The 16,846-nt window shown below is 34.6% G+C and overlaps 1 protein-coding gene across 1 annotated transcript in view; it reads left to right on the forward strand.

Moving 5' to 3' along the window:
* The first annotated feature begins 1,936 nt into the window (after window positions 1-1,936).
* The window catches only part of LOC123706759 (parapinopsin-like), a 34,166-nt gene continuing 19,256 nt past the window's right edge, over window positions 1,937-16,846 (forward strand). The window contains exons 1-2 of the mRNA XM_045656164.1: window positions 1,937-2,107; window positions 13,084-13,243. Of these exons, the coding sequence (XP_045512120.1) occupies window positions 1,937-2,107; window positions 13,084-13,243 (331 nt within the window). The remainder of the gene's footprint in view (window positions 2,108-13,083; window positions 13,244-16,846) is intronic.

A 16,846-nucleotide genomic window follows, 5' to 3' on the forward strand; every position in this document is an offset into this window, starting at 1 on the left:
CTTAGCTTAACTTATTATTAGTGTCTAAGGATTAAACTAAACACGATAAATATTTTAAATTTTGAAAATGATACTAAACTGTTTTCATAAAATATTTTGTTAGAGTAATTACGAAATGAAGCAAGGGACAAACTAGTTTTTAAGTGATTCAGAGATCAAACACACAAACATAATACACTATACTAAATTGCACGCTCTCCTTATAACGAAATTAGGTACTTATAACGGAAATTAGAAACGCATTGAAGAAAAAAATTTGTTATGGGTCAATTTCTGATCCGTAACAAACTTCTATAAATAAAATATTACAAAAATGTTTAACACGACACCAACTCGTTATTTTGAGAGCTCTCGAGATCGTTCGTTACAATGCCCTTATGTCACCAAATTATCCTATTCTTATATTTTATAATACAATAGATATGTAACGAAATCGGAAGGTATTGTATAAAGCTAGATTGGGTCTCTCTGGGCCTTCAACAGTGAGGCAGCGTTCGCCTTGATAGGATAAAAATTACCAAAAAATACTTCAGTATAACCACTTCAATGGAATAAAGCGATTTTTGTAGTATTATTTCAATGTTGTATCTAAAAATACTTATTTCTGCGATCAGTGTTATATTGTCTAGAGAAGAATGTATAATACATGAATAATTAAAAATAAACCGCTATGAAGAAGCCCCAGTGTAAGGCATAGACCAGGCGTTTTAGCTCAATAGGTCTTTGTTCAAAAATAAATCAAAAACATAAACAATTATTTGCTTTTCATGATTTAAAAATAAGTAATCTTTGAAAAAAAATTCTATTTTAAAAGGGGAAGTATTATCCCTTGACATACATCCCTTTTCATGAAGATAATACAAAAAAGGCAGATTTTCTTAAAATAAGATAAAATAAATGATTAAACACAAATTTTCTTTTCTTTTTCGTCGATTTTTAAAACGTAGAAAGGTGCACATTCGGGATTTGAAATATGACCCCAGGATTGAGGGTCGCATTCTCTAACCAGTCGTCTAACACAGGATTTAAATTCAATTTAAAAAACGGAATCCAGGTTTACAATACAACCCCTATATTTCACAGTGCCCCACTAACCGTGGATTACTTTTGACGATTTACCTGTCATTGGATTAGCTCTGTTGACAAATTGCCCCGCTTTATAGAAATACGTTAATTAAAAGGGTAGATCAGCAACATCAAAGATATACACACGCTCAGACATGTACACATATACCATGTGGTATCCTTATATATATATTTTGTAAGTGTTGCAATTATAATGATAATTGTTTATTTAGCATAAATTTTGACTACTTTTTAAGACTTGTCGATCCGAATTGGTGGATGTCTGATGACCTGTAACATCAGTCTTTCACAATCAATCATTTCCCTAAATAGAAGGAATAAAATTTATAATCATAATAAATAATACAGTTATTTCTTTATGTAGGATGTTTCCATCAGAAAATATATAAAAATCATTATTATTATTAATGCATATATATTTTTACATATTTGTTAAGCAACTTTATATTGTTTTGGTTTTGAATTATCCATTGGTGCAAATCTGGCGTTCGTACTCACAATCTCCCACGTTTGTGGATTAGATTTATCTGAAGGCTTCAGGCCTATCAACACGAAACAGTTTTGGCTGTGTATCAAATAACTAACTGTTAAACACATACAATAATAAATTCTTTGTTAGTTGGACATCGTGTCAAGACAATTCTCGTACCATAAACATAAAAAAATAATATCTTTAAACTAATGTACTTGAAACAATTATAACTTATTACTTTCTTGTTTCAGGAATTGAAGAAAAAACACTTGTAAATGTGACCGAATCATTACACGTGTCAAAACCCTACCAAGTTACGAATGAAAACTATGTCATATAAAATGTAGACTAGTGTAGATATATAGTGTGTGATGAAAAATGACGTCATATGAAGTAAATGATACAGTGATGTGGGCATATGATGAGGGATTCCCACTTCTAATGCCTCGCTGGGGTTATGTTGCATCAGCGTTTGTGCTGTTTCTTATCGGATTTTTTGGATTCTTTCTGAATCTGATGGTGATTTTGCTGATGTTCAAGGATCGACAGGTAAGAATAACATTATATTTTTTTAACGCGCTATTGCGAGGTTATTTAAGGTACCAAGGGGCTCGCACAGTGCTAGGTAAATAAAGACTTTTCTAACTAAACATTATAACAAAATCAGTATTAGTTATAGGTAACACAATGAACTTCCTGTTCTCAAATAAAGGGCGTAGAATGAGAATTATACATAACTCTTTTTTATTTCAACAGTTTTTTTCTATTAATTTTTATTTGCCATTAGCAACATAATAGTAGTGTAAAATCATCTCAAGTTATTTTCTCTTCCTTAGCTTCTAGTCCCGAAACCCCAACTACCTATATGCTTCAACTTCTTGCGATTTATTAAACAAAAAACAAAATAATAAAACACGTTTATGTCTTTTATTATTTATTGACTGACTTCTAATGATGAATAATAATAAAAGGAACAGTGGACAAACCTCTCACAAATATACTCTATGTAGATATAATGATAGATTTGAAATATAATTTAAAATTATCATAATGAAAACCTAATACAACTAAGTATTCAGAATATTCATAAACTTCTAATATAATAAAAATCTAAATTATTTTTAATTAAAATAAATTTTTATAGGTTGGTCCTTGTGGCATTATACCTTTAACGCTGGCAGCATTTCCTCGATTTAATGCGATAATTATGCGTTGAGCGAGGAAAGCACCACCTCTGGGGTGACCGGTACGATCTACCAGAGACCCCAAAATATTGGAGACATTGATATTCGTAGAAAAACAAGTTTCTTAATTTTATTTTTATTTAACAATAGATAGATTAGGTATTAGATAAATTTGTTTTACCTCTATCAATTGAGTTTTACCATACAAAGGCATGTCTTGAACACAGAGTTCGAATTTCGAATTGTTTACAATCTCGATCTTAAACACGTTAGTACAAACTGGCAGGTATTCGGTATTCAAAGGGTCGTGGTCAAGACTACGTTGACTTCAAAGACTCAGTTAAACATCCATTTATTTTATTATTTACTTGTAATTGCCCAGTTTGAACTTTGAATCTGCAAATGTATTCGGTTTAGATTCAAACCTAAAAAGGTTGGTTGGTAGGTTTATTTATTTTAAGTTAAAGCAGTAGAGCTGCACTCATTACATTTTACTATAAACTATAAGTTGCTGGATAAATTAACCTATTATTTTTTCGTATGAACGACAAAAAATCTAATAAATCTATAATTATTTACAGCCTATTATGAAATAAATGGTGGTTACAGGCTCCATCGTACCTTTCCTTTTAAGTCTTGCTCCACATGTTATGGATGGTATTAACTATGAGTTAATGTAAGTAAACACGCAAAAAAGTAAATAAATAATGTCGCTAAACGCTAGTAACATTTACAATTCACACAGTATTTTTACGGATACATGTTAGGTTTTTGTTAATTATTTTACATTGTTTGTTCAAGCTAACGAGTTGTTTGGGTTTTATGTTTTACTCTATATAAATAAAGGTATATTGAAATAGAATTTTGTTTCTTATACGTGTTCATTAACCCCACTCTGGGTTTAAATTAAAGTATTATTATCGATCGTTAGATATCATATATTAATTTCAGAAAGCCTCAAAACTATCGGAACGCTCTTTTCTTATAAACGGTTTAACAAATTGGTATGGGGAACAAAATACAATCATAAGGTTATTGGCCTCGGTCTGTGCCTCAGTCTCTGTTCTGTTGTTTTGTTTTTCCAATAGGCAAGTAGGCGATAAGCCCACTATTTGGGTCTAAAGTATGTCGATTTCCTTAAGTTGTTGCGTGTTAAATGCACAAACAGACAGAAAGTCCATTGGTACACAGCTGGGGAACGATACGACCGCTTGCTTACGCCACTAAACCACTACTGCTAAACAGAATATAACGAGATATTTCGATAAAGTTTTTACCATGTGTGAAACTTATTTCACAATTCACAGGAGGCTATATCACTTTATGAGTTGACATGTGAGTAATCGGTGAACCCATATTCGCAATCCATTCAACATTTATTATTATCGGCTTACATTTTTCAAAATCAAATCCTAATGCATTTATTCATATAGCTTCATTAACATAACGAATTTTATGTTAATATTTCTAAAAAAAATTAAGGTTTATTATTATACACATATTAAAAGCTGTCAAATCAAGGCTGCAGAGTGGGTGATAAGTTTTGTTGAAGAACGTCTAAGTTATTTAAATCTAATTGAAGATACGAATTTCTCAACACACGAAATAAAACTTTTTAGTATGTGTATGTAATTTTGTTTAACATTTCTAGATTCTTTGGTTATTCCTGTAAACATCAACTAATTAAATACATTTAAGCTACATAAATTGAAATGTAATGATTCAAATGCATTTCACATGTAGCTGTGAAGCGACGAAGGATGGTTGAGTAAATTATAAATTGCAAAATAAATTAAACAAAACAGAATAACCCCGATAAACAGTCATAAAGCTCGTATATATTATAAAAGAATATTGAAAACACTTATTTGACAAGATGAAAAATAAACACAAAAATTTAACAACCTTTGAAGATTTAATGACCCCAACTCAGCGTGAAATTGCCGTTAATTAAAATAATACTGTTAAGCTACGCTATTTTTACAAAAGTAAAAGTTAATTTTATAATAATTCCTTCACTCCTCCTAAAAATGTATGAATTTCAAATTTATATTTCGTTAAATTATCTGTACCTCAATTAATAGAAACTCAACTCAGTAAAATTTACAAGATACCAACATAATTTTTTGTTCGTTACTAACAAAACAAGTCTCTAAAAAAAAATCGGCTATAAACTTCCAAAAAGTCCGAGGTTCAAATTTTACAAGAACGATACAAATTCTTATAATCTATCTTATTAGCTACGATTGAACGCAAAAATGCATGTACGATTGTGGTGGAATTACTGCAGATAACGTTTTTACGTAGACAGCCTGTTTTGAGATTTAATGTTAAATAAACCGGTCTTAAATGCAGTTGAAACCAGCTACTTATAAAACTTACGCCTACCTTTCTTCATCAATAAAGAAATTTATATTACAGTTGTATAGCTATAAGAGGCTTTGGATCGTTATTTCCAGCTTAGAACTCTTAGAACCAATATATACACTACTTCTAGTTGCCCTAATTCGCTACGTTTTTGCTACGCCGTAGCGATGTAGACAACTGGTCGGCTACGAGTACAGAGCACGAAACGTAGATAAAAAGCACAATTCAGTTAGATAAAATCATTTACTTTTTTAAAAACAAATACTATTTAAAAATATATAGAAAACAAAACTTTTGTTTGTGAATGTGGTTTGTACTCTTTCTTCTTCAATTAATATTGATATTAGTTAATAGAAATGTTGCTGCATATGTTAATAATGCAATAATTACTACTATCCCGTTGCTTTGTACTTCTCTTGGCTTAAAATTTTGGCTTAAAATAAGCAATAGTGTTATCAAATATTTAAGAAAATATAAATTACATTAGTGTAGGTTTAAATAAATAAATTGGTTTCTGATTAATTCAATTCCCATGTTTCTCAGAAAACTACGATCGTTATGATTGAGCTTATTGATGAATACCATAAAAGTATATTAATTTGTATCGGATTTAAAAGTTTAGTTGCTATAGCGACAATTTTAAAATCGGAATTGATAATAAAAACTACATCAAATACCTGTGAGGTGTAGACTACTGTATGACTATTTAACCGACGTAGAACTGGTTCCCTTAGTTGAATTGTATCTGCTTGAATTCAAAGGATCGTCCTGATCTTTTAGATTTCGAAATTTATTGACCACTTTCTAAATTTAGCATACAGGTCGCTACAGGTTGTTTACAGGTCAAACCAATAATTGTTCATGAAATCGTTCATGAAAAATGATTGTTGATATTGTTACGAGCTAGGGGATCGGATAGAAAATGCCTTAGATTTCTTCAATGCTTTATTTCTTGATAAATCAATGAAGAATTTATGAACACAAATTATTCGCAGAAATCCACTTATAACACACATAAAATCCAGTCACTAATTAATTATGCACACTTCACACTGTACTTTATTCGCACTTTTTAGCTTCGGTGTTTATCTCTTGATATCGCATTCGAAACTAAACTAAGCTGGCTCGCTTATATATCCCTAGAAATAATCTTAAACAATATTCGAGAACTCTCTAGGCGGGATTGCTACTGAGTAGCGATTGCCCAATTCTAGAACGTCCGCACTCTTTGTCTCTTTCGCACATTACTCCGTCCTTGTCGTACGGCGTTCTAGAGTGCTCAGTCTAGCTTCGAGAAGGTTCCGATCTTCCCTCTCTCTCGTGTATAATTCCATCCTTGTCCCACACCTAGAAAATTGGATCTATAATATTCCTTCATCAAAGTACTTGTGTACCAATCGACTACACATGTTGTGAAACTGCCTGAAAATATGTTTTAGCCTCCTGAAAACTACCTACTAATGTTACCTACATTATGTGAATTACAATTCTCTAATATATGATTGACCATCCTGAAACGGTCAGAAATATTACGGTCATATTTCAGCCTGCTGAAAAGCTCTATAAGTAGTGGAAAAATCTAGAAACATTGCAGTTGACCCGCCTTCGTAACAATATGAATAGCATTGAACAATAATCATTCATGAGCATAATCAGAATTAAATCGACAAAAGTACAACAATATACCCGCCAATTGTCAATGCGTAATTTAAAAACAAAATTCCAGTTAATTTTAAAAAAAAAATACTCGACATAAACGTACACGTTTAGTTCACTAAGTATAAGGAACTATAATAGATATTTAGTGGTAAAAATGTTCATCAGACTATGATAAGGTTCATGATAAAATGGCTTGTAAAACCTCACAAAGTCATACAACTCTTTTAAAAAATTTATTGAAGACAAAGCAAGAAAAGGAAGTAAAAAATATGACAAACGTACCATTTTTAATTGGTACAAAATTAGAATTTTGACGATTGACTTAAAAATTGATTGAAAATTAACATTGTCCATACCATTTTCCTCTAAAAAAATCAGTAAATTTTTCGGTGGTTGTAGTCTTCAGGTTTGATTTTTTAGACTACTTGGATCTTATATGTAATCTTAAGTCTATGGCCCAAAATCGTTAAAGTCTTGAAAGGTAGAGGCAGCATGTTCTCTTGAAAATTAACATTGTCCATACCATTTTCCTCTAAAAAAATCAGTAAATTTTTCGGTGGTCTTGTGTAGTCTTCAGGTTTGATTTTTTGAACTATTTGGATCTTATATGTACTTATTATGTGGAGGCATCATGTTCCCTAACTGTACGTCGTGGATGCTCTGCGACATCAGGTGTGACGCGGACGATGGTTTCAATCGATCCCACAGGTATATTTTGCGGGCGAATCGAATGATTTAGTAAACTTATTTACCCACGACTTAATGAACTTAATGCTAGGAGCGTCACTTAAATTTCCGGGCGGATTTCAAAGCAATTACAAAACTTGCGATGCTTCACTCATCGAAAAGTCATTGCAAAAGTACGCCCCCTGCAACATAGCAATTAAAATCTGCACTCGACAACTACCGACCGCTACCCCTCTATTACTAGAAGAATATGTATTGATTCCTTGGAGGATGGGACGGGCTTTGGTATGGGATGCTACATGTGTGGACACGTCAGCCCCGTCTCACCTTTCTCGGACAAGCAAAAAAGCTAGGACGGCCGCAGAGCAGGCGGAAAATAATACTGTGGTGTAGAGGCGCTAATAAAACATTGGCAGTTGGCGCCTGGTAGATAGTACCAGTCACCCCAGAGCTGGTGCTTTCCTATAGCAACGAATAAGTATCATCAATACAGCGAGGAAATGCTGCTATCGTTAAAGGTACACTGCCACACGGACCAAACTTTTTAATTTTGTTTTCATTTTGTTTTTATTATTATTATTTGTATGAATGTCAAGTAAATTGTATTTATACTGTATATTTGATTATGTTTTAATAAAGGATATAAAACTTATTAAATAAAAAAAAATATTACACTAATAATCATCAGAGCAGATTTCCAACTTTAATACCGACATTTAACATTAAATTTAATTTAACATTTGTTCGCTATGAATGTTAAGGTTACGAATTTAAATCAATCAACTTACTATTCAACTCGTTGATAGATGGTATTCCAAAAGTCAAGTAATTAATTAGGACTGAATTTATTTGTGAGAACCAAATGTATTTAATTACAGAAGTAATTGCTTTTTGGGCAATTGCTCTTTCTATTTATATTCATTTATTAAAAATACATCTTGAAGGTTGTTTTATTTTATTAAGTGTCTTAGCAGTAGTGTTGGCCTAGTAGCTTCAGCGTGCCACTGTCATCCCTGACGTAGGATCAATTCCCCAATAGACTTTATTTCTATGTGCGCATTTAACATTCGCTCGAACGGTGATGAAAACATCGCGAGGAAAAACCGGCTTGGCTTAAACCCAGAAAGTTGATTGCGTGTGTCAGGCACTGTAGGCTGATCACCTACTTGCCAAATTGAGTCAAATGCAAATGCGGAATTCTGAGGCCCAAATCTAGGAAAAGGTTGTAGCGCCACTGATCTATTTAATACTTGTCTAAATAGTAGTGTTTCTTTCTTTTCTTAATTAAATTATTTAGTCGATGGTACTGGTCAGTGAAAGTCAAATGTACGAAACCGACTCGATCTACCTAAATTTCTCAAATATATTCCTTGTCCATCCAAAAAAACTTCTATTCGTAATCATAAAATTACATAGTATTAATGTTAATTTCCTGTAATCTCTTTTTAAATGATAAGGTTCCCCGCAACGCTTTTAATGTAATTTTTATTTTCATTGAAATGTTTATAATATTTCAGTGAATTTTGTCTAATCAATTGTATGGAAAAAATCATTATCCAGATCACTACCATGTCGTTTAATTAAAAATAATATTTTAAGAATAAGCGATTTTTGGTAAAACCAATTGATTTGTTGCTTATTTAAAGCAGTATGTAGTCTTTTGTGTCATTTCCGGAGGTCACGGAGTCAAAGTTTATTCTAAATAGAGGTCGTAGGCTCGAACTCCGCTTGGACTTTCAGTTTAGCTGCGTATTGAAGACTCGGTAGATGAAGGGAAACATAGTGTGGGAACTAATAGAGTCAGGCATAGAAGCCATGTCAGATTGATCACCTAATTGGCTATCACGGCAAATAGGGTTGTATCACCACTGGATTATTATAATTCAGAACATATAGTTTATAACTATTATTTACAATGGAGTATTTTGTCCAAATAATGAGGTGGTTTTTTAACAGATGGTTCAGGAACAGATTTTTTAAAATAATTATACTCATATTGGTCTGATACTTATACTTAAAAAATTAAGTAAAAACCATATCAAAGCAACTTCATAACCTACAAAAAAATTAACTTTAAAATTTTATGAATCTTGTACATAGAATCAAAAAGTATGAAATACACAAACAGTGAGCACTCTCAAACATCTAATTAAGAATTTTCAACAGTCACAAAGTTGTCCAGGCTAATAACTATATTTAACAATTGCCTTTGATGTACTCTAGAGCCATGAAGTAGGTACCTAATTTATAAACACTTGCTCTGCCCAGATGAGATTCTCTAATTTGATGCGAGCAAATAATTTTACTCGTCGCAGTGGCTCACAAAATTGAATCAGAATCCGTCGTTTAATTTGAACTGTTTAATAGTAATTTCAGAGACTAATTTCTTGCTTAATTAGACAATACGGATTAACTTTAATGCCAAAAATTAGGCATGCGGTTGAGCGAATATTTATTATTTATAAATTACGTTAATGTAACAACAAAAAATAATCGCGGCTTTGCTTTGATTTAACGTCAATTACTTATGTGGGCAGTAGTAACTGAAGATTATTTTTTAACCACAAACGTTGACGACATAGTTAAGTTTTCTGGAGAGAAATGGAGGGAGGAAGATAATAACAGGTCCAAATGGAAAGTTCAGGAAGAGGCCTATACCCAAAAGATCCACACAGAAACGGAAATAACAATAACTAACGGAGACTAAAAGTATAATAAATTAACTAACCCTCATTTGTTATGTATTTATTAACAGTATGGAAGGCTTTATTATTATTATTATTACATCATCAGCGGTCAATACTTGGTAGGTATATATGATAAATAAAACTCTAATGTGAAGCTCAGTAAATATAGGGATTTTACCCAGTTTTAAACAAAAATCTTAAAATTAACCTAAAACGTGAAAACAGGTATAATTTATATTTAATCAATTACACAACAACAACAATTACTCAATGAAACAATATTTAGGGTTTGTGATTTCATAAAAGCATTTCGAAACAGTTATTGTTATTTATTATCTAATTAGATAGCCTCAAAAATAAAAAATAATAAAATTCTTGTAAAAATCGAATGAAAAGCCAAAACTCGCGTCGTTTTCTACAGACTAAAGGCCTATTTAGATGGAGAGTGTTTCTAGTCTCAAATGATCGTACCTTTGAGACGAGAATCGATCGGCCTTTTTATATAAATAATGAAAATATAAAAAAGTTTCTTCGTCTAAACATTCACATCTCTCGATCTTCCACTTTGGCGACAATTGCCTCGCAATAGAAAATTTATTGTGTCCGTGTAAACAGTACCTTCGAGACGAGAAACTCTCTCCATCTTAAAAGGCCTTTACTCTTCATATTACAATTAAATAAAAGGTCAGTTTTGACGTATAACAGAAAATTAACAATTTAAAATATATATTTATTTCTTTACATATTGTTACGAGCTAGGGGATCGGATAGAAAATGCCGTAGATTTCTTCAAGGGTTTATTTCTTGAAAAATCAATGAGGAATTTATGAACACAAATTAATCGCAGAGATGCACCTTTAACACAAAAACACAGTCACTAATTACTTCACTTATGCACACTTCACACAGTACTTTATCACTTGTAATCACTTTATTCGCACTTTATCGCTTCTCTCTTGTTATCACATTCAAAACTAAAGGTGACTAGTCGCGTTTCGGCTCGCTTATATATCCCTGGGAATAATTCTAAACAATATTCGAGAACTTTCTAGGTGGGTTTGCTACTGAGTAGCGATTGCACAATTCTAGAACGTCCGCACTCTTTGTCTCTTTCGCACATTGCTCCTTCCTTGTCGTACGGCGTTCTAGAGTGCTCAGTCTAGTTTCGAGAAAGTTCTGATCTTCTCTCTCTCTCTCGTATCATTTCGTCCTTGTCTCACACCTAGAAAGTTCGGTCTAGAATATTCCTTCATCAAAGGGGTATACCTAGGCCTGAAAACGCCTGAAAACGGGTCTCCTGAAAACTGCACCAATCGACTACACGTTCTGAAACCGACTGAAAAAAGGTTTCAGCTTCCTGAAAACTAGGGTAACATTATGGAAATTACAATTTTCTAATATGTTATTGACCCTCTCCTGAAACGGTCAGAAATCATATTACAGCCTGCTGAAAAGTTCTCTAAGTAGTGGAAAAACCTAGAAACATTGTAGTCGACCCGTCTTCGTAACAATATATTTAAAATATTATAAGAATGCAGCAGCAAAAAAAATCTTTAGCACTTGCGAAATACTGTGTTGCGTTCTGTTCAGATTTCATTTGAACATTTGAACCAACTGCTGCGACGTCTCACGTGTGTTCCAAAATGTTAATAGCTGAAGGTGCGCAATACACCAACAGCTCACTAAAATAATATCATGTATGTGTGAATAGGTGTAAGTAGTATTTAAGATATTGTTTATGAACAATCAATCAGATTTGAATATTGCTCTGTCGTATTCATTTCTCGCTTACTCTCAAAGTGGCGAAGACTACAAGCCCTTAATTATCGTGGTGAGCCTGGCCGATAGCTTTGAGATAATCCTACCACCTCGAACCTTTGATTCTACCCGTAGGGCTCCATCTGTTACCTTAGATCTCTTGGTGCAGACATCCCGTACTTATTTATATATTCACTATTTATATGTTAGGGTACATCTGTAAGGCTTAGGGATTCGTAGGGTTGTTAGGTTCTTACATCTCACCCTCTTATATATTTAGTTATCTAGTGCAGCTTGCTCATACATACATTACATATACTCCTAACATACAATACATATAAAGATTAAACACATTTTTCACAGTCCACTAGCTAGCAAGATGTACACGTTCTTAGCTCTGAAACAAACTTTATCGCGATATTATAGAAAAATATGGTTCGACAGTACTACCTCAGGGTCGCTGTAGCCACTACATAAGTATGCAGAAGTCTTAGTGCTCATACTGTTGATTAATATGGAATTTAAAAAAATGATATTTATTTGTATACCTCTAACACTAAACTGAACTTAAATGGAATTCAAGCTGGAAGTTCTAGGCATCATCGTCACCGTCATGTCGTTCATCATCTTTATAGCGTGTACGGTAGCAGTGTATAAAGGGTGTGTATACAAGATAAAACGTATTTTACGCCAAGAATCGCAACATGTTAGTGCGAATGTTATGCAACAACAGGTGCATAGGCCTAACGTTAGACCTTTTTAGAGTTCAAACATTGTATTTAGTTTTAAGAAAGAAAATATGGTTTTCATTTGTAATCGTATATAATAACAAGTAAAAAAAAAATTATACAAAAGTATCAGTAGTCAAAAAAATTTGTTATGTTTTTTGTGTTTATATGGCTACTTGTTTTTATTTCTTTTAGTAGTAGTTTGTAGGTGTAATTATATATATATATCGAAATTTCGTAATTCTATTTGTCACGTGGATCAGGCAGTTGCCCTAAAACCGCCAGATATTGGAGTGCTGATAATAAAGACAGAGAATACTAATTTCGGTTTTGATTTGTGTACCTCTAACACAAAAACTCCATGGCGAAACCCACTTTGTTCCAACAGACGTCGACAAAATTTTTCACTGTGCATATCAGTTACAATTAAATTTACCTTTGTTTTATATTTTCAGTTATGGACACCATTGAACATAATTCTCTTCAACTTGGTGTGTTCGGATTTCTCTGTGTCAGTGCTGGGGAATCCTCTCACCTTAATTTCTGCTCTATTTCACCGCTGGGTTTTCGGGAAGACTATGTGTGTGCTCTATGGATTCTTTATGGCTCTATTAGGTAATATTTACATTAGTATTGTCTTTTGTTAACATAGCTTTTACACATTAAGAAAACACTTTTTAAACGGATTGAATCGTTTTTCCCACTTGTCCGACGTTTCACGTGCTGTACAGCGTGCGACCACCAAAATTTGAATTTAAAATTATGTATCTAATTATATATTTATAATAATAATACATAGCTGCAATCGGTTTAAAAAGTGTTTTGGAAATATTGATATTACATCATTTTTTGCTATCATGTGTTAAAAATTTAATGAATATAATATTCTTGAATTAAATTTTCCGTCTCTTTTTATACCAGCGTAAACATAGTTTGCAGGAAAGAGAGAAAATATCACTTAAGAAAAACACTTCTTGAACGGATTAAAGATATGTTTTAAGTCGAAACGTCGGAAAATAAGTTTTAAAAATAGTACATAGCTTTAATCCGTTCAAAAAGTGTTTTTCTTAATGTGTAAAAGCTATTTTAACAAAAGAAAATATCACTTAAGTTAAAAGAGTACAATTATACCGTTTTACTTTTTAAAAATAACTTTTTAAATCCTTAAAAACATCCTGCAACTATTGTAAATCTATTTTGGAATTTAGAATCTCTTGTAAATATGACATCATCAAAAATATCACTATCTGGTCCATCTATGCTGCTTCCGTTTAGATATTTCCAGCATACAAACTCATCTACTACACGACTCACGCTTAATTTTCCTCTGCAACATGCTTGAAAAGTTAATATGGTCGCGTTAATTAGAAATATGCAATTAGTAGCAAGATAATTATGTATTCATGATATTGCTGTAATAGAGGTGTATTAATATGAGGCTTTTACGCGAAAATGGCAGAGTAAACATTAATAAAGTATGCTATTGTCGTCGCATTAGGATTATGTGTACTTTTATTATTGCATCCCAAAAACCGGCGACTTTAATACAATACTAAGCTAACTCCACAATATTTAAAACGATATTCCGATCACATTTTCAACGATTGCCCGGTTGTGCTCGTAAAGCTGTCCTGATCCTGTTTGGATACTCCAAGGGACGAAGTCAAAGTCAAAAATCATTTATTGATATAGGTAACACAATGTACACTTATGAACGTCAAAAAAAGAAATATACATTAAATGCTTCTAATTTAAGATTTACTGCCAGTTCTCGGCGTAGAACGGAAGAAATGAACTGGCAATAAACTCTCCGCCACTCTTTAATCGCCAAGTTTTTTTTTTGTTTTACACAACGTTCGTAAGGAGCTGCAACCATTACACCATGTTATGACATCTTAAGTAGGTAGGTAGGGTGGACTCAATTTCCGCACTTAGACGCGTAGTCGGTCCATTGTGCGTAGAAGCCCTGGCTAATTTAGCCAGCCCAACTCCTTCCAGAAGCACAGAAGTCTCCCGGGCACTTCACAGGCTTCGCGGAGCGACCTCACTGTTCCGAGGATTTTTGTACGTTGATTAGCCACAGCCTCGCATTCCAGGACTACGTGGGTGACTGATTCCTCTGCGCTGAAACAGCCTCTGCACAAGGGGCTGTCTGTTGCGCCTAGGACGAAAAGATGTTTGTTAAGGAGACAATGGCCCGTGATTGTCCCTATCATTGTTTTGAGATTGGTTCTGTTCAGGTTTAGAAGTCGCTTAGTAAGTTGCGGGTTCACAGCCGGCAGAGCCATTTTGGACTGTTTACAATCTACACTTCGCGACCATCGTTGATTCTGGAGTACAGTGGATCTCTGGCGAATCCAGGTTCGAACTAGCGAGAAGGGCAAGGGGAGGAGCGGATGCGGGCCAGCAGGCATCATACCAGAGCCTCTTCTCGCAAGCTCGTCGGCTGCATCGTTGCCGAGAGAGCCACTGTGGCCCTTAATCCACTGTAAGGTAAATCTATTTGTTAGAGCTATTGCCTCCAGTGCTTCGTGACACTCCAGTATTAATTTACTGTTTGTGTTTTGGTTACCGAGCGCCATCAGCACGGATGCACTGTCGGATATGAGCTTAATGCAAAAGTCATTAACTCCCATCCGCTGTACGGCTCTGGCTGCTTCGGTTAGAGCGACACATTCACATTGGAAGATTGTGCTTTGTGTGCCCAGAGGTAGGTGTATGTTGATGTTGAGATCAAAGGAGAAAATACCAGCGCCTGAGCCACACCCTGTTTTTGAGCCATCAGTGTATATACGTAGCTCATTCAGGGGCGACTGATCTTGCTCCTCTTCTCTCAGTTGTATAAGATATTTCTTGTTGAATATTAACTGATTAGTGATTCTGTCACATGGCGCAGCTATAAGAGGTTGGTACTCTATTGCCCTGTTGAGAATCACTGTGTGTGAACTGTAGTGGTTTTTTCCCCATAGGTCCAATACCATAAGCCTGATGGCCGCAAGTGCCGCCTCCTGCTGTATGTGTAGGTCTAGAGGTAAGATTTGCAGGGCTATCTCCATTGCTGCGGTCGGAGTTGTTCTCATACAACCGCTAGCAGCGGACAAGGCAAGCCTTTGGAAGCGTCCCAGTTTCGTGATCGCCATTTGAAGTTCAGATCTTGGCCACCAAACCAGGGCTCCATAGGTCAGCATTGGCCTGATTATGGCAGTGTATAGCCATAATGTTATTTTAGGCGATAAGCCCCATTTCACGCCTAGCATCTTTTTGCATTGATATAATCGATCTGAAGAGATGGCGATCGTTGCTTTGCTCAGTTTGTGTTCTAGGTGTTACCCAAGTACTTTATTTCATTTTTGAGTTTGAGTTGTGTGTTTTGTGTGGTCCCAGAACCCTCCGGTTTGTAAAGTAAGTAACTCTGTTTTTGATGGGTTGACAGATAGCTCGTGCTTGTTGCACCATCTCTCAATTACTTTGAAAGCCCTTCCCATGAGATCGCATAGGGTACTTTCAAAGCTCCCCGATATCAAGATAGCTATGTCGTCCGCATAACCCACTGTGTAGAAGTTGCCAGCGTTGAGTTCTGTGATGAGCTCGTTAACTACGAGGTTCCACAGTAGCGGCGATAGGACACCACCTTGTGGACAGCCTCTGCTGACAATGCCCCGTGTTGTGGAATTAACAGTGAACTGTTTGCTCGTTGTTTTAGCATGTTGTTTATCCACCCTATCAGGGTTGATGATACTCCACATGTAACGAGTGCTCTGGTTATGCTCGTGAAGTTTGTTTTGTCAAAAGCGCCTTCGATGTCAATAAATGCACCAAGGGTTGACTGTTTTAACTTCAGGGAGTCGCCAATGCGAGACACAACGTTGTGGAGTGATGAATCCGTTGATTTGCCTGGGCTGTAGGCATGTTGATTTGGGTGCAGGAATTTGGATAGCGATACCTGGCTACGTATTTCCAGATCTCCAAGCCTCTCCATTGTTTTTAACAGGAAAGATGTGAGGCTTATGGGTCTGAAGGATTTCACCTGGGTATAGTCCTGTCTGCCTGGTTTTGGGATGAATATTATTTTCACTTCCCTCCATTTCAAAGGTATGTAGCGGTGGGCTATACATGCTCGGAAGATTGAGACAAGATAGTCCACCAAAAGGTTTCCACTCCATCTTAGTAGGCCTGGGAAGATGCCATCCAGGCCAGCCGCTTTGAATGGTAGAAAGG

The sequence above is a fragment of the Pieris brassicae genome, chromosome 1 (assembly GCF_905147105.1).
Source record: "Pieris brassicae chromosome 1, ilPieBrab1.1, whole genome shotgun sequence".
Lineage (NCBI taxonomy): Eukaryota > Metazoa > Arthropoda > Insecta > Lepidoptera > Pieridae > Pieris > Pieris brassicae.